Genomic DNA, 19,801 nt, shown 5'->3' with positions numbered 1-19,801 from the left:
TCTCTGTGCCACCGTGCTGCCGCACCATGCCACCATAATATTGAATCAGCATACTCAGATTATCCCGTTGGTTACTCAGTGCTGATAAGAGGGAACCGGCTGAGCAAGTTTAATGGTCTGTGACTGTACTAACTAAAAAGTCACAGGAACAAGTAGTTTTTATGTTGTCAATTAGTCGTCACATAATGCCGCACAATCAATCTTTTGATTTTTTCCATTTGATTTATTATTGTTACCATTGGTACCAATGACATAGGTAAGAGAAGGGACGGGGATTTAAAACAGGAATTTCTGGAGCTGGGCTGGAAGCTGAGAGCCAAGATAAAACATGTGGTCATCTCTGGTACGTTGCCGGTGCCACGTGATAGCGAGTTGAGGAACAGGGAGAGAGTGCAGTTAAACATGTGGTCGCAGGGATGGTGTAGGAGGGAGGGTTTCAGATACGTGGATAATTGGAACACATTCTGGGGAAGGTGGGACCTGTACAAACAGGACGGGGTGCACCTGAACCAGAGGGGCACCAATATACTAGGAGGGAAATTTGTTACGGCACTTCAGGGGGGTTTAAACTAATTTGTCAGGGGAGTGGGAAAAGGAGTTGTAGTCCAGAAGTCAGTGAGGGTGGTGAGGTATTGGGGAAGGTATCAGGGTCAAGGGTGGGTGCCGGTAGACAGGAAGGTGGGTTGAAGTGTGTCTACTTCAATGCAAGGAGCATCCGGAACAAGGTGGATGAACTTGGGGCGTGGATTGCTACTTGGGACTACGATGTTGTGGCCATTACGGAGACGTGGGTAGAACAAGGACAGGAATGGTTGTTGGACGTTCCGGGGTATAGATGTTTCAGTAAGTGTAGGGAAGCTGGTAAAAGAGGTGGAGGAGTAGCATTGTTAATCAAGGATAGTTTAACGGCTGCGGAAAAGCACTTTGAGGGGGATCTGCACACTGAGGTAATATGGGCTGAGGTTAGAAGTAGGAAAGGAGCGGTCACGTTGCTAGGAGTTTACTATAGGCCCCCAAATAGTAATAGAGATGTGGAGGATGAAATTGCTAAGCAGATTATGGATATGTGCGGGGGCCACAGGGTAGTTGTCATGGGGGACTTTAACTTTCCAAATATTGATTGGAACCTTTGTAGGTCAAATAGTTCGGATGGGGCAGTTTTTGTGCAGTGTGTGCAGGAGGGTTTCCTGACACAATATGTGGATAGGCCGACAAGAGGTGAGGCCACATTGGATTTGGTACTGGGAAATGAACCGGGCCAAGTGTTAGATTTGGTTGTGGGAGAGCACTTTGGAGATAGTGACCACAATTCAGTGTCTTTTGTTATTGCAATGGAGAGGGATAGGGCCGTACGGCAGGGCAAGGTTTACAATTGGGGGAGAGGTAATTATGATGCGATTAGGCAAGAATTAGGGGGCATAAGTTGGGAACAGAATCTGTCAGAGAAAGGAACTAATGAAAAGTGGAACTTTTTCAAGGAACAAATACTGGGTGTCCTTGATAGGTATGTCCCTGTCAGGCAGGGAGGAAATGGCCGAGTGAGGGAACCATGGTTCACAAAAGAGGTGGAATGTCTTGTGAAAAGGAGGAGGGAAGCTTATGTAGGGATGAGGAAACAAGGTTCAGATAGCTTGATTGAGGGTTACAAGTTAGCAAGGAATGAGCTGAAAAAGGGGCTTAGGAGAGCTAGGAGGGGACACGAGAAGTCCTTGGCGGGTCGGATCAAGGAAAACCCCAAGGCTTTTTACTCTTATGTGAGGAATAAAAGAATGACCAGGGTGAGGTTAGGGCCGGTCAAGGACAGTAGTGGGAACTTGTGTATGGAGTCAGTAGAGATAGGCGAAGTGATGAATGAATACTTTTCTTCAGTGTTCACCAAGGAGAGGGGCCATGTTTTTGAGGAAGAGAAGATGTTACAGGCTAATAGGCTGGAGGAAATAGATGTTCGGAGGGAGGATGTCCTGGCAGTTTTGAATAAACTGAAGGTCGATAAGTCCCCTGGGCCTGATGAAATGTATCCTAGGATTCCAAAGATGTGCGGGTTAGGTTGATTGGCCAGGTTAAAAATTGCTACTTAGAGTCCTGAGATGCGTAGGTTAGAACGATTAGCAGGTAAAATATGTGGGGGTAGAGCCTGGGTGGGATTGTGGTCGGTGCAGACTCGATGGGCCGAATGGCCTCCTTCTGCACTGTAGGGTTTCTATGATTCTATGATTCTTTGGGAGGCAAGGGATGAGATTGCAGAGCCTTTGGCTTTGATCTTTGGGTCCTCGCTGTCCACGGGGATGGTGCCAGAGGACTGGAGAATGGCGAATGTTGTTCCTCTGTTTAAGAAAGGGAATAGAAATGACCCTGGTAATTATAGACCGGTTAGTCTTACTTCGGTGGTTGGTAAATTGATGGAAAAGGTCCTTAGAGATGGGATTTACGACCATTTCGAAAGATGCGGATTAATCCGGGATAGTCAGCACGGATTCGTGAAGGGCAAGTCGTGCCTCACAAATTTGATAGAATTTTTTGAGGAGGTAACTAAGTGTGTTGATGAAGGTAGGGCAGTTGATGTCATATACATGGATTTTAGTGAGGCGTTTGATAAGGTCCCCCATGGTCGGCTTATGATGAAAGTGAGGAGGTGTGGGATAGAGGGAAAGTTGGCCGATTGGATAGGTAACTGGCTGTCTGATCGAAGACAGAGGGTGGTGGTGGATGGAAAATTTTCGGATTGGAGGCAGGTTGCCAGCGGAGTGCCACAGGGATCAGTGCTTGGTCCTCTGCTCTTTGTGATTTTTATTAATGACTTAGAGGAGGGGGCTGAAGGGTGGATCAGTAAATTTGCTGATGACACCAAGATTGGTGGAGTAGTGGATGAGGTGGAGGGCTGTCGTAGGCTGCAAAGAGACATAGATAGGATGCAAAGCTGGGCTGAAAAATGGCAAATGGAGTTTAACTCTGATAAACGTGAGGTGATTCATTTTGGTAGGACTAATTTAAATGTGGATTAGAGGGTCAAAGGTAGGGTTCTGAAGACTGTGGAGGAACAGAGAGATCTTGGGGTCCATATCCACAGATCTCTAAAGGTTGCCACTCAAGTGGATAGAGCTGTGAAGAAGGCCTATAGTGTGTTAGCTTTTATTAACAAGGGGGTTGGAGTTTAAGAGCCGTGGGGTTATGCTGCAACTGTACAGGACCTTGGTGAGACCACATTTGGAATATTGTGTGCAGTTCTGGTCACCTCACTATAAGAAGGATGTGGAAGCGCTGGTAAGAGTGCAGAGGAGATTTACCAGGATGCTGCCTGGTTTGGAGGGTAGTTCTTATGAGGAAAGGTTGAGGGAGCTAGGGCTGTTCTCTCTGGAGCGGAGGAGGCTGAGGGGAGACTTAATAGAGGTTTATAAAATGATGAAGGGGATAGATAGAGTGAACGTTGAAAGACTATTTCCTCGGGTGGATGGAGCTGTTACAAGGGGGCATAACTATAGGGTTCGTGGTGGGAGATACAGGAAGGATATCAGAGGTAGGTTCTTTACGCAGAGAGTGGTTGGGGTGTGGAATGGACTGCCTGCAGTGATAGTGGAGTCAGACACTTTAGGAACATTTAAGCGGTTATTGGATAGGTACATGGAGCACACCAGGATGATAGGGAGTGGGATAGCTTGATCTTGGTTTCAGATAAAGCTCGGCACAACATCATGGGCTGAAGGGCCTGTTCTGTGCTGTACTATTCTATGTTCTATGTTCTATGTTACATGTATTAGTTTACAGTGAAAAATATTGTTTCTTGCGCGATATACAGACAAAGCATACAGTTCATAGAAAAGGAAAAGAGCTGGTGCAGAATGTAGTGTTACAGTCATAGCTAGGAGATAGAGAAAGATCCACTTAGTGCAAGGTAGGTCCATTCAAAAGTCTGACGGCAGCAGGGAAGAAGCTATTCTTGAGTCGGTTGGTACGTGTCCTCAGACATTTATATCATTTTCCCAATGGGAGAAGGTGGAAGAGAGAATGTCTGGGGTGCATGAGGTATTTAATTATGCTGGCTGCTTTGCCGAGGCAGCGGGAAGTGTAGACAGAATCAATGGATGGGAGGCTGGTTTGCGTGATGGATTGGGTTACATTCACGACCTTTTGTAGCTTCTTGCAGTCTTGGGCAGAGCAAGAGCCATACCAAGCTGTGATACAACCAGAAAGAATGCTTTCTATGGTGCATCTGTAAAAGTTGGTGAGAGTCGTAGCTGACATGCCAAATTTCCTTAATCTTCTGAGAAAGTAGAGGCGTTGGTGGGGCTTTCTTAACTATAGTGTCAGCATGGGAGGACCAGGACAGGTTGTTGGTGATCTGGACACTTAAAAACTTGAAGCTCCCAACCATTTCTACTTTGTCCCCATTGATGTAGACAGGGGCATGTTCTCCTTTTCGCTTCCTGAAGTCGATGCCTACCTTCTTCGTTTTATTGGCATTGCGGGAGAAATTATTGTCGTCGCACCAGTTCACTTTGAAAATCGAATTGGAGGGGAATTTGACCACACAGTCATGGGTGCATAAGGAGTATAGCAGGGGGCTGAGAACACAGCCTTGTCGGGCACTGGTGTTGCGGATGATTGTGGAGGAGGTGTTGTTACTTATTGTGGTCTGTGGGTTAGGAACTTCAGGAACCAGTCGCAGAGGGAGGAGCCGAGCCCCAGGCCACGGAATTTGGAGATGAGTTTCGGAGGAATAATGGTGTTGAAGGCTGAGCTGTTGTTAATAAACAGGAGTCTGTAGTACTTCAATGATAATATATGGGTGTATTTATATAAAACATAACATGTGGCTAAACATTGCTCCTTGGCCATACTTGTTCCCAACGGTATAATGTTCAGATGGTGGTCATACATTATCTGGATCCTCAGGGAGTGGTACCCCTTCCTGTTTATGAAGGCACACCCTTTGGTGGTGCTCTGAGAGCAACATGAGTACCATCGATTGCCCCTGGACTTCAGGCATCCCAGCAATGACAGAGAATCCAGTGCCCAGGCACCCTAGTGGACCTGGTCCAGGTGAAAGGTGATGTGGACTGATGCTCGGGCATACAGGGCATCCGTAACCTTCCAGATGTACCTGTGTGCTGGTGTCTGTGAAATACCACATAGGTCCCGGCTCAAGCTCTGGAAGGATCCTGTGACAAAAGGATTCAGTGCAGCTGTGACCTTCGGGGCCACTGGGAGAGGGTGTCTTCCTCTTCCTCTTGGGGCCAGGTAAGCGAGTTCCTGGCGCAGGTGCCTCGGTGTGCCCCTGTGAAGTCTGAGTCGGTGATGGCACAGGCTGTCCAGCAGCTCATTATAAAACCAGCACCTCTTACGGTCCCGTGGCTTACAGTAGCACGGTCTTCTAATACCCTCCTTGGCCTGATGGGCGGCCGATGCTTGAGCCTCAGCAGTGGCCCCTGTTGTTCGGGTGTTGGCTCAAGTGGTGCTGGGTCAAGCCTGGGCAGTCCGTGGCACTCTCGCCATCATCACTCTGCCTTGGCAGCAGTCACTAGGAATAAAACTAGCTGGCCTGGCTGCCAACCAAAACTCATCTTCAATCTGTGACGAGCTGGAAAGAGAGAGAGAGAGAGACAGTCAGCTGGATCATCCGTCCTGAGACCCTCATGTCCACCCAACTCCCAAACTCCCAGGTTCATCCTACATCTGAAGACTGAACACCCTCACCATTCCTGCTGCACAATTCAGGAACCACCATCCCCCAGAGAGAGCTCTGTGGCCCTAATGCTAGGGTTCCCAGGGGGTCAAATGGATGTGGTAGGTGTAGGTGCAGGGGTGCAATAAAGGGACCAAATTTCTGCTCACCTCAGTTCTAAAAGGTCTTATCCCTTATCCCTTACCCCTTATCCTCAAACTATGACCCGTAGTTCTGGACTCCCCCACCATTGGGAACATTCTTTCTAAATCTACCCTTTTAACCCTGTTAGAATTTTATAAGTTTCTATGAGATCCCCGCTTGCTCTTCAAAAATCCAGTGAATATAATCCTAACTGACTTAGTCTCTCCTCATATGACAGACCTGCCATCCCAGGAATCAGCCTGGTAAACCTTCACTGTACTCCCTCTATAATAACGATATGCTTCCTCAGATAAGGACATCAAAACTGCACACAATACTCCAGATGTGACCTCCCAATGCCCTACACAGTTAGAGCAAAATATCCCTGTTCCTATACTCAAATCCTCTCGCTATGAAGGCCAACACACCATTTGCCTTCCTTACTGCCTGCTGTACCTGCGCGCTTACTTTCAGCGACTCATGCATGAGGACACCAAGGTCTCACTGACTCTCCACCTCTCTCAATTTACACCTATTCAAGTAATAATGTGGCACGGTGGCACAGTGATTAGCACTGCCGCCTCACAGCACCAGGGACCCGGGTTCAATTTCCAGCTTGGGTCACTGTCTGTGTGGAGTTTGCACATTCTCCCCGTGTCTACGTGGGTTTCCTCCGGATGCTCCGTTTCCTCCCACAGTCCAAAGATATGCGGGTTAGGGGGATTGGCCATGCTAAATTGCCCTTTAGTGTCAGGGGGATTAGCTAGGGCAAATGCATGGGGTTATGGGGATAGGGCCTGGGTGGGATTGTGGTCGGTGCAGACTTGATGGGCCGAATGGCCTCCTTCTGCAATTTAGGGATTCTATAATAATCTGTCTTCTTGTTGTTGCTACCAAAGTGAATAACCTCACATTTATCCACATTATTCTGCATCTGCCATGCACTTGCCCACACACTCAGCCTGTCCAAATCACGCTGAAGCATCTCTGCATCCTCCTCACAGCTCACCCTCCCACCCAACTTTGTATCATCTGCAAATTTGGAGATAATACAATTACTTCCCTTTTCCAAATCATTAAGTTTAAAGTTTATTTATTAGTGTCACAAGTAGGCTTATATTAACACTGCTATGAAGTTACTGTGAAAATCCCCTAGTCGCCACACTCCAGCACCTGTCCAGATACACTGAGGGAGAATTTAGCATGACCAATGCACCTAGCCAGCACGTCTTTCGGACTGTGAGAGGAAACCGGAGCACCCGAAGGAAACCCGAGCGGAAACGGTGAGAACATGCAAACTCCACACAGACAGTGACCCAAGCCAGGAATCAAACCTGGGTCCCTGGCACCGTGAGGCAGCAGTGCTAACAACTCTGCCACTGTGCCGTCCCATTAATATATAATGTGAACAGTTGGGGTCCTTGCAAGATCCCTGCGGAACCTCACTAGTCACTGACTGACACTCAGAAAAAGACCCATCTGTGCCATTTCTTTGCTTCCTATCTGCTAACCAGCTTCCTATCCATCTCAAGACATTACCTGCAATTCCATGCCCTTTAACTTTACATAGTAGTCTGTTACGAGAGACCTTGTTGAAATCCTTCTGAAAGTCTAGATAAACCACATGTACTGGTTCTCCTCGGTCAACTCTACTAGTTACATCCTCAAAGACTTCCAATAGATTCGTCAAGCATGATTTTCCTTTTGTAAATCCATGCTGACTTTGTCTGATAACACTACTGCCTTCCAAATGCTGAGTTCTGAAATCCTTGATAATGGACTGTAGCAACTTCCCCACTACCGACACTAGTCTCACTGGTCTATAGTTCCCTGTTTTTCCAAGGCCACTTCCTTAAGTAATCTGGGATGAAGATTTTCAGGATGTGGAGATTTATCCACCTTCAATCCCACAATTTATAGACCATTTATAGACCAAATTATAGACCAGTGAGTCTAACCTCAGTGGTTGGTAAGTTGATGGAGAAGATCCTGAGATGCAGGATTTATGAACATTTGCAGAGGTATAATATGATTAAGAATAGTCAGCATGGCTTTGTCAAAGGCAGATCATGCCTTACGAGCCTGATGGAATTTTTTGAGGATGTGACGAAACATATTGATGAAGGAAGAGCAGTAGATGTAGTATATATGGACTTCAGCAAGGCATTTGATAAGGTGCCCCATGCAAGGTTTATTGAGAAAATGAGGGGGCATGGGATCCAAGGGGACATTGCTTTGTGGATCCAGAACTGGCTTGCCCACAGAAGGCAAAGAGTGGTTATAGATGGGTCATATTCTGCATGGAGGTCGGTCACCAATGGAGTGTCCCAGGGATCTGTTCTGGGACCCTTACTCTTTGTGATTTTTATAAATGACCTGGATGAGGAAGTGGAGGGATGGGTTGGTAAGTTTGCTGATGACACAAAGGTTGGAGGTGTTGTGGATAGTGCGGAGGGATGTCAGAAGTTGCAGTGAGACATTGATAGGATGCAAGACTGGGCGGAGAAGTGGCAGATGGAGTTCAACCCAGATAAGTGTGAGGTGGTTCATTTTGGCAGGTCAAATAGGATGGCGGACTATAATATTAATGGTAGGACTCTTGGCAGAGTGGAAGATCAGAAGGATCTTGGGGTCCGAGTTCATAGGACGCTCAAAGCAGCTGTGCAGGTTGAGGCTGTGGTTAAGAAGGCGTATGGTGTACTGGCCTTCATCAATCGAGGAATTGAGTTTAGGAGTCGTGAGATAATGTTGCAGCTATATAAGACCCTGGTCAGACCACACTTGGAATACTGTGCTCAGTTCTGGTCGCCTCATTACAGGAAGGATGTGGAAGCCATAGAAAGGGTGCAGAGGAGATTTACAAGGATGTCGCCTGGGTTGGGGAGCATGCCTTATGAGGATAGGTTGAGTGAACTCGGCCTTTTCTCCTTGGAGAGACAAAGGATGAGGGGTGACCTGATAGAGGTGTATAAGATGTTGAGGGGCATTGATCGAGTGGATAGTCAGAGGCTTTTTCCCAGGGCTGAATTGGTTGCCACAAAAGGACACAAGTTTAAGGTGCTTGGGAGTAGGTACAGAGGAGATGTCAGGGGTAAGTTTTTCACTCAGAGGGTGGTGGGTGCGTGGAATGGGCTGCCAGCAACGTTGGTGGAGGTGGATTCGATAGGGTCTTTTAAGAGACTTTTAGATAAGTACATGGAACTTAGCAAGATAGAGGGTTATAGGTAAGCCTAGTAATTGCTAAGGTAGGGACATGTTCGGCACAACTTTGTGAGCTGAAGGGCCTGTATTGTGCTGTAGTTTTTCTATGTTTCTAATTTCCCCAAAACCATTTCTCTACTAATGCTGATTTCCTTCAGCGGCTCACTAAAATGTGTTTTTTCTCCGAACTTCTGGTACATTGACCTGCTATTAAGCCATCTGGTGCTTGTGTTAACAAGACTCTTTTAATTCCTTCTTTGATCTGGAGCTGTGTTTCTTAGATCAAAGGTAATAACAACTGGGGCTGCTGAGATCAAGCAAGGACTAATCCACATTTTGAACAGAGTGCAAAAAAGTATAAAGAAGGTTTGCGAGGGCTATGGCCTTTAGAGTGACCAGGAAACCACAAAGATTTCACATGAGGCAGAAAGGCATCAGCACTATTGACATTAAGGTGCCTGAAAGGAAGATCTGAAGTGTGATCCGCTTCACTTTCACATCAACATGAGATGGCTCAGCCAGGGATTGGAGAATTGTCCCCATAGGATCTGGGATAGAAAATTCCATCTCTCAAGAATGTTTTGCCAACCAATTAGATACTTGCTGATACAAATTCCCTATAATGACCCTGATTCAAAATTTTTTAATGCTTTCAACTAACAATAAACAGTCGATCTCAGATTTGAAATTTTCCACTGACCCTGTCCTATCATAGCCTGTATACGTGGAGATAGGTCCAGGGGCTACCTGATTTTTGGTGTTGATGGTGTAACGATGTTCATGAGTGCTATTTTCTCATCCTTCTTCTCTTTAATAGGCTGGCAGATGCAGACTTCGAATGTCTCCTCACGGAGGAGCTCTTTGCAGTTCTATTGTTGCAACGCAGATTCGGTACAAAGATATTGTGCAGTTGCTGCCCAGATCTATTACTGGCAGATATTGGGATGATAATTACAAATCCCCATATTTTGTGTACAAGGTAAGAGTCTCAATCAAAGCACATTGGAGCCATGTGCAGTTTAACATTGTTTGAATGGGAACATTGCAGTGTTGCATGATTCTATATTCGCTGTGTATAGAGTTCAGCAAAGTTCAGGATGTTCAATTTGTACAGTGGAAAATTTATGTGACTGGAGAATTGACAGTAAATTGGGAGTTGATAAGCAAAGGACCCAAATCAGTTCTTTTTTTTAAACATTAAATTTAAATTAGGAGCTAATCTATCCTCTCTGTGGATTTAAACGTTCCTAGAACAGTAAACCAGCTCTGGTTTTCACCCTTGGATTCCTCAACTAACATCGGTGAAGAATTAAAAGCAAATTAATGCAAATGCTGGAATCTGAAATAAAAATACAGAAAATGTTGGAAAGTTTCAGCAGGTCTGACAGCATCTGTGGAGAAAGAATAGAGCTAATATTTCAAATCTGGATAGCTCTTCCTCAGATCAAAGAAAGATTACCTGGCTGTTATTACCTGTGGTTTGTGGGAGTTTATTTGATGCACACAAATTGCCTGCAACCTTTCCTGAAAGCGGCTGAATGGCCTCTTTCTGCACCATTAATTTTCAGGTCAAAATCTTTGTTCAGAATCTTTATCTCTGCAGCTACAATGCAATCTTATTGATCAGAGAAAACAGACACAGCGGATTATAACCATGTTGGGGAGTGTAGACTCTCTTTAAAAATCTGCATTATGTTCACATGTTGCATAGTATCTGGGTGAATTCATTTGTCGTTGTTAACAATAGACTTAAAATTTCCTTTGAATTCTTGTTCCATGACTATAACTTTAGAAGTGTAGTGGAGAACCCCAGCACGTGTAATGGAGATTCTGTCAATGGAAAGGGACCATGTTAGGAGAGTTCCCAAGGAAATTTCTGCTGTAGCCTTAAGTCACAAATTTTTGATTTGTTTTGCTGAGTTTCATTGTGTTTAGTCTCATTGTACATCACAGTCCCATCAGTCCTTAAATAAGGTGACCAATAATATACACAAACCTCCGGATGTGACTCGCCAATGCCCTATACAACTGAAGCGTAACCTCCCTATTTTGGTATTCAATTCCCTTACTGTGAACAATAACCTATTTGTTTTCCCAATCACTTGCTGTTGCATTCTTGCCTTTGGTGATTCATGCACTCGGACACCCAGATCCCGCTGCACCTCAAAGCTCAGCAATCTCTCATCATTTTTGTAATAAGCTTCCTTTTTAATTTTCCTGCCAAAATCGACCGTTTCACAGTTGCCCACATTATACTCCATTTACCAGTTCACTATGCACTCAATTAACTAATCAATGTCCCTTTGGATCCTCCTTAAATCCTCTTAACAATTTACTGTCATTTAATTCTACAATTTAACTCACAATCACTGGGCTGACTGCTTGGGCAGACTAGTTTGAATTTAAGATAGAAATGCTCCCGGAGGATTTCCTACCAGGCCTTCATTTAAATGTCAAGCGGAGGAGGAGTGGGGGGTGGGGGGGTGGTACTAGTACTGCAGCTCTGATTGGCAGAATCAGCTTGGAGGATCAACTGGCATATTCCAGCTCTTGGGTGGGGTTCTGTGGCCTCCCTGCCACATGTTTCGAGGGGCGGGAGGTGGCATACCATTCACCAGTGGCGGCATCTTCTGGCCCAGCCGCTGTCGACGGGAATTCCCGTTGACTCCACTGGGAAACCCGCAGCGGGGGTGACCAGTGGAACTGGAGGTTCTTGCCAGCGTTGAGTTCCGGCCACTATTTCTTATTTTCTTATGTGCTTATTTTGAAAATCCAGCCATGCTGAAACTTTGAAATGGGAAGTTGTATTCTCGAGGCAGTGAACTAGATAAGTAACGGGATCAATACTCAGGAGAATGTGAGCTCGTACAAACATACAAATTAGAAGCAGGAATAGGCCACTAATCTCCGTGAGGCTGCTCCGCCATTCAATAAGATTATGACTGACCTCATTTTAATCTCAACTTCACGTTCTGCCTGGTGCCAATAACATTTAACTCCTTGCTTATCAAGGTCTATCTGCTTCGGCCGTAACAATGTTCAAAGACAATAACCAGGATTTTCGTGCCGCGCTCACCCCGAAACCTGAAAATCCCCCTCCTCAAACACCTTCCGAAGCCAACGGATCTTTCCACGGTCCGTCCCCCCACCCGCGACAATTTGCATGGCGGGCAGGACGGGGGAATTTCCCCCAATTCCTCAAACAACTTTAAAGGTGGAACATTCCGAAGTCTCACTACCCTCTGAGAGAATGTTGTTTTCTTTATCTTTGTCCTAAATGGACTCAAATTCCATCGAGATATATCCTTTATTAAGACCATAAAGTATAGGAGCAGAGATAGGTCATTTGGCCCATCAGGTCTGCTCCACCATTCAATCATGGCTGATTGATGAGGGTAGGGCAGTGGATGTTGTCTACATGGACTTCAGTAAAGCCTTTGACAAGGTCCCTCATGGCAGACTGGTGCAGAAGGTGAATTCACATGGGATCAAAGGTGAGCTGGCAAGGTGGATAGAAAACTGGCTCAGTCAGAAGACAGATGGTAGCATTGGAAGGGTGTGTTTCCACCACAAAGGTTGCTGGATTTGCAGATAGCAATGAGGACCATCAGAGGATACAGCAGGATATAGATCAGTTGGAGGCTTGGGCAGAGGGATGGCAGGTGGAGTTTAATCTGGACAAATGTGAGGTAATGCATTTTGGAAGCTCTAATACAGATAGGAAGTATACAGTAAATGGCAGAACCCTTAAGAGTATTGATAGGCAGAGGGATCCGGGTGTACAGGTACACAGGTCACTGAAAGTGGCAACGCAGGTGGAGACTGTAGTCAAGAAGGCATATGGCATGCTTGCCTTCATCGGCTGGGGCATTGAGTTTAAAAATTGGCAAGTCATGTTGTAGTTTTATAGAATCTTAGTTAGGCCGTACTTGGAATATAGTGTTCAATTCTGGTCGCCACACTACCAGAAGGATGTGGAGGCTTTGGAGAAGGTACAGAAAAGATTTGCCAGGATGTTGCCTGGCATGGAGGGCATTAGCTATGAGGAGAGGTTGGAGAAACTTGGTTTGTTTTCACTGGAATGACGGAGGTTGAGGGACGACCTGATAGAAGTCTACAAGATTATGAGAGGCATGGACAGAATGGATAGTCAGAAGCTTTTTCCCAGGGTGGAAGAGTCAATTACTGGGGGGCACAGGTTTAAAGTGTGAAGGGCAAGGTTTAAAGGAGATGTACGAGGCAAGTTTTTTACACAGAGGGTGGTGGGTGCCTGGAACTCGCTGCCGGGAGAGATAGTGGAAGCAGATACGATAGTGAGTTTGAAGGGGCGTCTAGACAAACACATGGATAGGATGGGAATAGAGGGATATGGTCCACGGAAGGGTAGGAGGTTTTAGTTCAGTTGGGCAGCATGGTCGGTGCAGGCTTGGAGGGGTGAAGGGCCTGTTCCTGTGCTGTAATTTTCTTTGTTCTTTGAAATGTTTCTCAATCCCATTCTCCAACCTTTTCCCCGTAACCTGTAATTCCATTACAAATCCAGAACCTTTCTATCTCTGTCTTAAACATACTTAATGGCTTGGCCTCCATGGCCTTCTGTGGCAATGGATTCCATAGATTCACCACCCTCTGGCTGAAGAAATTCCTTCTCATCTCGGTTTGAATGGTTCGTCCCTTTATTCTGAGGCTGAGCCCTCAGATCCTAGTCTCTCCTAATAATGGAAACATCTTCTCCACGTCCTCTCTAACCAGGCCTTTTCCACCTTATCCTTCTAAACTCCGAGCACAGATCCAGAGTCCTCAAACACCCCTCACGCATCAAGCTTTTCATTGCCGGGATGATTCTTGTGAACCTCCTCTGGACCCTTTCCAAGGCTAGCACATCCTTCCTTGGATATGGGGCGCAAAATTGCTCACAATATTTCAAATGTGGTCTGACCAGAGCCTTATAAAGTCTCAGAAGTACATCCCTGCTTTTGCATTCTGGTCCTCTCAGAATGAATGCTAACATTGCATTTGCCTTCTTAACTGCTGACTGAACCTGCAAGTTCATAGAATCATAGAATCCCTACAGTGCAGAAGGAGGCCATTCGGCCCATCGAGTCTGCGCCAACCACAATCCCACACAGGCCCTATCCCCATAACCCCACATATTTACCCTACTAGACCCTCTGACACAATGTGGTAATTTTGCATGGCCAATCAACTTAACCCGCACATCTTTGAGCACCCGGAGGAAACCCACGCAGACACAGGGAGAACATGCAAACTCTGCACAGACAGTGACCCAAGCTGGGAATCGAACCCGGGTTCTTGGTGCTGTGAGGCAACAGTGATAACCACTGTGCCACCGTGCCGCCCTTAGTTAACCTTCAGAGGATCCTGGACCAGGACTCCCAAATCCATTTGTGCTTCTGATTTCTGAATTCTCTCGCCATTTAGAAAATAGTCTCTGCCTCTATTCTTCCTACTGAAGTGCACAGCTTCACACTTTCCCACATTGTATTCCATCTGCCACTTCTTTGTTCACTTTCCTAACCTGTCCAAGTCCTTCTGCAATCTCCCCACCTCCTTAATACTACCTGTCCCTCCATCTAACTTTGTATCATCTGTGAATTTAGCCACAATGCCCTTAGTTCCTTCAGCTAAATCATTGTTGTATAAAATGAAAAGTTGCGATCCCAACGCTGACCCCTGTGGAACTCCACTAATCACCGCTGCCAATCTGAAAAGGGCCCTTTTATCCCCACTCTCCACCTTCTGACAGTCAGCCAGTCTTCTATCCATACTAGTACCCTACCTCTAACACCATGGGCTCTTATCTTATTCAGCAGCCTCCTGTGCGCACCTTGTCAAAGGCCTTCTGGAAATCCGAGAAGATAACATCCACTGTCTCTCCTTTGTCTATCCTGCTTGTTACCTCCTCAAAGAATACTGACAGATTTGTCAGGCATAACCTCCCCTTGATGAAACTATGCTGGCTTCACCCTATTTTACCATGCACTTCCGAGTACTCCAAAATCTCATCCTTAACTTAATAATTGACTCTAAAATACCACCAATGACCAAGGTCAGGCTAACTGGCCTGTAATTTGCCATCTTTTGCCACCCTCCCTTCTTAAACAGAGGTGTTACGTTAGCGATTTTCCAATCCTCTGGTATCTTCCCTGACTCCAGTATTTCCTGAACGATCAACACTAGTGCCTCCACAATCCCTTCAGCTATCTCCTTCAGGATCTGGAGTGTAGTCCATCTGGTCCAGATGTTTTAGCCACCTTTCAGCTTCCCAAGCACCTTCTCCTTAGGAATGGCCACCACACTCACCTCTGATCTGACTCTCTTGAATTTTTGGAATGTTACTGGTGTCTTCCACCGTGAAGACTGACGCAAAGTACTATTCAGTTCTTCTGCCATTTCTTTGTTCCCCATTACTACTTTTCCAGCATCATTTTCCAGTGGTCCAATGTCCATTTTTGCCTCTCTCTTACCCTTTATATATCCAAAAAAACTCTTGGGGGTGATCTTACCAAAACATTTCTCTATGCCAAATGAGCGTGAAAATGGTAGAAATTTGCACCGTTTTTTTGGGCAACTTAAAAATCAAAACGGCTTCTCCCAAGGTGGCCTGAAAGCTGGCAAATAGCAGCAAAGGGCGCAATTGTGAACACAGGGATCCGAGAATGACTGCCTCCCCCAGTTACGGCCAGCTCTCTGGCTGATTCCCCCCCACCACTGCCTGGACCAATCGCCATCGGCGCCACCCCCCCTCCCCCCACCGCCACCGCTCCCTGGATCCATCGCCACCTTCCATCCCCGCACAGGCTGTCCAATTGCCCCACCCCCGCACGGACCGATCGCAGTTGAAACCCTCCTTGTTTGCGCTCGAACCAGCCAGTCACCGGTTGCAAAGTGAGCAGCGGTGTCCCCCCTCCCCCACCCCGATCGCCAGAGTGGCAGTGGTCTCCCTCCCCCAATCAGCCCACCCCTGTCTGGCTCCACCCCCAGTTGGCCATGCCGCCTCAGGCCCTGCCCTCTTGGCACTGCCCAGTGACTGGGGGGCACTGCCAAGCTGGCAGTGCCAGGGTGCCAGGCTGACACTTCCTAAGGGGCACTCCACCCCCTCTGTCCCCAACCTCCCGGGGGGACCTCAATGGCCTCCGGTGCCATGGGCAAGGCCATCACATATGTGAACCTCGCTGAAGAGAATCTTCACCGGTGAGGTCACAGAGGCAAGTGAACCTGGACGATTCCATCCCGGGCCCCACTGGAATATTTAAATGCCGTTTAACACAGCATTTAACACCGGATAGCCAGTGCCGGTAATATCGCAAGAGGCGAGAAATCAAATGTGAACTCGATTTATCGGCTCTCTCGCAATCTTACCGACTCGTCCCACCAAACGGCCAGCGGGGCGAGAAGGTAAGGTCATCCCCCCCCCGCCACCCCCACCCCTCCCTTTGCAATGATCTTTTATGTTACTGGCTGGCGAGTAGAACTTTATTGTAGTTAAATAAATCTTTTTAGGATGCTCGGTGTTGTGTTAATTTATATCCTATCTGTGTAACTGCTTTGATTTTTATGGCAGGTTAACAATACATTCCACGAGGTCTGGTATGACGATCCAGAGAGCATCTCGTTAAGGTCAACGATCGTAAGGAAATTAAATCTCGGTGGTGTAGGTGCCTGGTTTGGAAATAGCCTAAATTACAGTGTTAATCCAATAGCAGCAATGCAAACTGAAGAAATGTGGAATGCTCTGTACCCTGTAAGAAGAAAATTGAGAAATTGAAACATTTCGTCTGGATATAATGTGATTCATTTTGCTCGAAAACGTAACAGAAACTGAGGTAGCTTCCTACATTATAAATAAAATAATGCAGATCTGGTGAACTGATTTAACATTGTAGTTAATGAATGAATTCCTATTCAATGGACAGCAAATTTACTAATGTGATTAGCACGACATGTGCTGGTCACTTCATCTGAACATACGAATATACGAATAGCAGCAGAAGTAGGCCATTCGGCCCCTTGAGCCTGCTCCACCATTCAATAAGATTATGGCTGATCTGTTTGTGTTGAGTTCCAATTTCCCCATCTAATCCCCGATAACCTTTGATTCCCTTGCCCAAAAATAATTCATCTTCCTCTACCTTTAAGATATTCAATGTTCCCACTTCCACCTCCTTCTGAGGCAGAGAGTTTTAAAGTCGCACATCACTTTGAGCGAAAAAAAATTCCCCTCATCACCGTCCTAAATGGGAAACTCCAAATTTTAAATCAGTGGCCCCCAGATCAGGACTCACCCAGAAGAGGAAACATCCTTTCAACACCCACCTTGTCAATACCGTTCAGTGTCTTACATACTTCAATTAAGACACCCGCTTGCTCTTCTAAATCTCAGAGGAAACAAACCCAGTCTTTCGAACCTATCCTCCTAAGACAACCCATTAATTCCACCATCAAAACTTCCACTAAAACATCTCCAGCACATTTACATTCTTCCATAAATAAGAAAACCAAAACTGCACACAGTATTCGAGATGTTGTTGTCGAACTGAAGCATAGGGTTTTTAAGTTGTGTGCAAAATATAAACATATTATATTACTTAACGACAGTGGAATCGAGAACCCATGGCACCTAAAACTTTGAATTCTGAAATCACTTTCATTTTCCTTTCACTAGAATCCAACAGCAGCAATGTAAATTGAAGCTATGTGGAATGCTCTGTGCCGTGTCAGAAGAATTTGAACCATTTAATCTGCATTTAATGTGATTCGTTTCGCTAGAGAGTGAGATAGCTTCCAGCAAGAATAATTAAAGCAGATCGAGGTGAACAGATTTAACATTTGTAGAGTACGGGTGGCGCGGTGGCACAGTGGTTAGCACTGCTGCCTCACAGCGCCAGGGACCCGGGTTCAATTCCCACCTTGGGTCACTGTCTGTGTGGAGTTGCACATTCTTCCCATGTCTGCGTGGGTTTCCTCCAGGTGTTCCGGTTTACTCCCACATTCCAAAACTGTGCGGGTTCGGTGCATTGGCCATGCTAAATTGCCCCTTAGTGTCAGGGGGACTAGCTGAGTTAAATGCATGGGATTATGGGGATAGGGCCTGGGTGGGATTGTGGTCAGTGCAGACTCGATGGGCTGAACGTCCTCCTTCTGCACTGTAGGGTTCTCTGATGATTTTAGATAATGAATGAATTCCTACTCAACGGACAGATTTTCAGGCACCTTAATAGCTGGTTTCCAAATGCAACAAATCTTTGTTAACTATGATAATATGACTTACGGGAATGAGGTAGCGTGGTGGTTTTTGTCCCTGCTCTAACAATCCAGACAGCCAACGTAATGCTCTGGGGACAGGAGTTTGAACCCTACCATTCCAATGGTGGAATTTAAATTCAGTCTATAAAAATCTGGAGCTAAAGGACTAATGATGACCATGAAGCCACTGTTGCAAAAATCCCACCAGTGTTCACAAATGTCTTTAAGAAAGGAAATCTGCCATTCTTACCTGGTCTGGCCTACATGTGACTCTAGACCTACATTCATGTGGTTTATTCTTAAATACCCTCTGAAACCCAGTTCAATCAAACCATTAGAAAGTCAGCAAGGATTGAAGCCAAATGGATCACCTGTCATCAAGTTAGGTCTTCATTGTCATTGGACCAAACCCTGGAACTCCCTACTTATTGGTGGTGTGGATGTAGCAACACGGACTGCAGTGATTCAAAAAGGCAGCACGCCACCATCTTCTCAAAGCCAATTTGGAATGGGCAATGAAGGCTGGCCTAGCCAGTGAGGTCCACATGTGGTGAGTGAATAAAAAACAACGTAATGCGAGTGGAGGCCAGAGGTTTGGATAATAAATACTGAAAATTCCGGGAACAAATTAGCTTTCCGGCTGGGCAAAAATCCAACTTTACGCACATGGTAACGATTATTTTATGTGGTTTTATTTTACATTGTTATTATTTGAACCAGCCAATGGGGGGCGATCTTGAGCCCACACTTGCAGTGTGTGGAAATGGCAGCGAGGGCTCAAGATCCGGCGAAATCCGGAGGTTGCGAATCTCGCTGGTGAGATGTTTGCCACCCTTTGCCTCGACGTAATCAGGTGGATGCCCACAACACACGTCAACCTGATTTAAATATATCTCCATTTGCATATTATTAAAGACTCCTGTCACCATATATTGAGCCTGAGACATACTTTCAAACTGCTCAGTTCACACAGATGTGAACCAGTCATGGGGATACCCCAAGGGGCGTAATGGTGAGTATAGCCCCTGGGGAAGAGGGGTTTGGCCAGCCAGTGGCCTGGCAATGCACCCTGGCACTGCCCATTGGCACAGCTTGGCAATGATAGGTTGGCACTACCAGATTGGCATCATGCCAAAGGAGTGGAAATTTGCAAATATTACATACTTGATCTAAAGTAAGGGAAAGTGATGAAGCCAGCAGTTACAGAACAGATCATTAAGAGCAGAGTTATCAGAGGTGTTCAAATACATGAATATTGAAGACTAAATAAGGAAAAATCATTTCCAGTGACAGAACTGCTCTGGCAAACAGAGAACACAGCTTTAAGATGTTACGGAAATCAACCAGAGGTGAGATGAAAGTTTAAAAAATATTCAGTGAAAAATCACATTTGAAAATAAAGAAGACATAATGATCTGTGTTCCAGAATGCACTACCCATTGCTGAAAGACATCTTGATGAATATGTATTTCACAAAATAAAACACTTTTCAAAGTAAGAGTTAACTGTCTTGATTGAGGAAAGTGAATTGTG

At 45.8% G+C, this 19,801-nt stretch overlaps 1 protein-coding gene across 1 annotated transcript in view; it reads left to right on the top strand.

Annotated features, from left to right (window-relative positions):
* LOC144497788 (di-N-acetylchitobiase-like) overlaps positions 1-19,117 on the top strand; it is a 33,301-nt gene extending 14,184 nt beyond the window's left edge. Inside the window, exons 6-8 of the mRNA XM_078219225.1 lie at positions 9,822-9,983; positions 16,587-16,766; positions 18,989-19,117. Of these exons, the coding sequence (XP_078075351.1) occupies positions 9,822-9,983; positions 16,587-16,766; positions 18,989-19,117 (471 nt within the window). The remainder of the gene's footprint in view (positions 1-9,821; positions 9,984-16,586; positions 16,767-18,988) is intronic.
* Positions 19,118-19,801: the final 684 nt, after the last annotated feature.

Source organism: Mustelus asterias, chromosome 8 (genome assembly GCF_964213995.1).
Source record: "Mustelus asterias chromosome 8, sMusAst1.hap1.1, whole genome shotgun sequence".
NCBI lineage: Eukaryota > Metazoa > Chordata > Chondrichthyes > Carcharhiniformes > Triakidae > Mustelus > Mustelus asterias.
The sequence above is the reverse complement of the archived record's forward strand: the minus strand, read 5'-3'. Positions and strand labels throughout refer to the sequence as shown.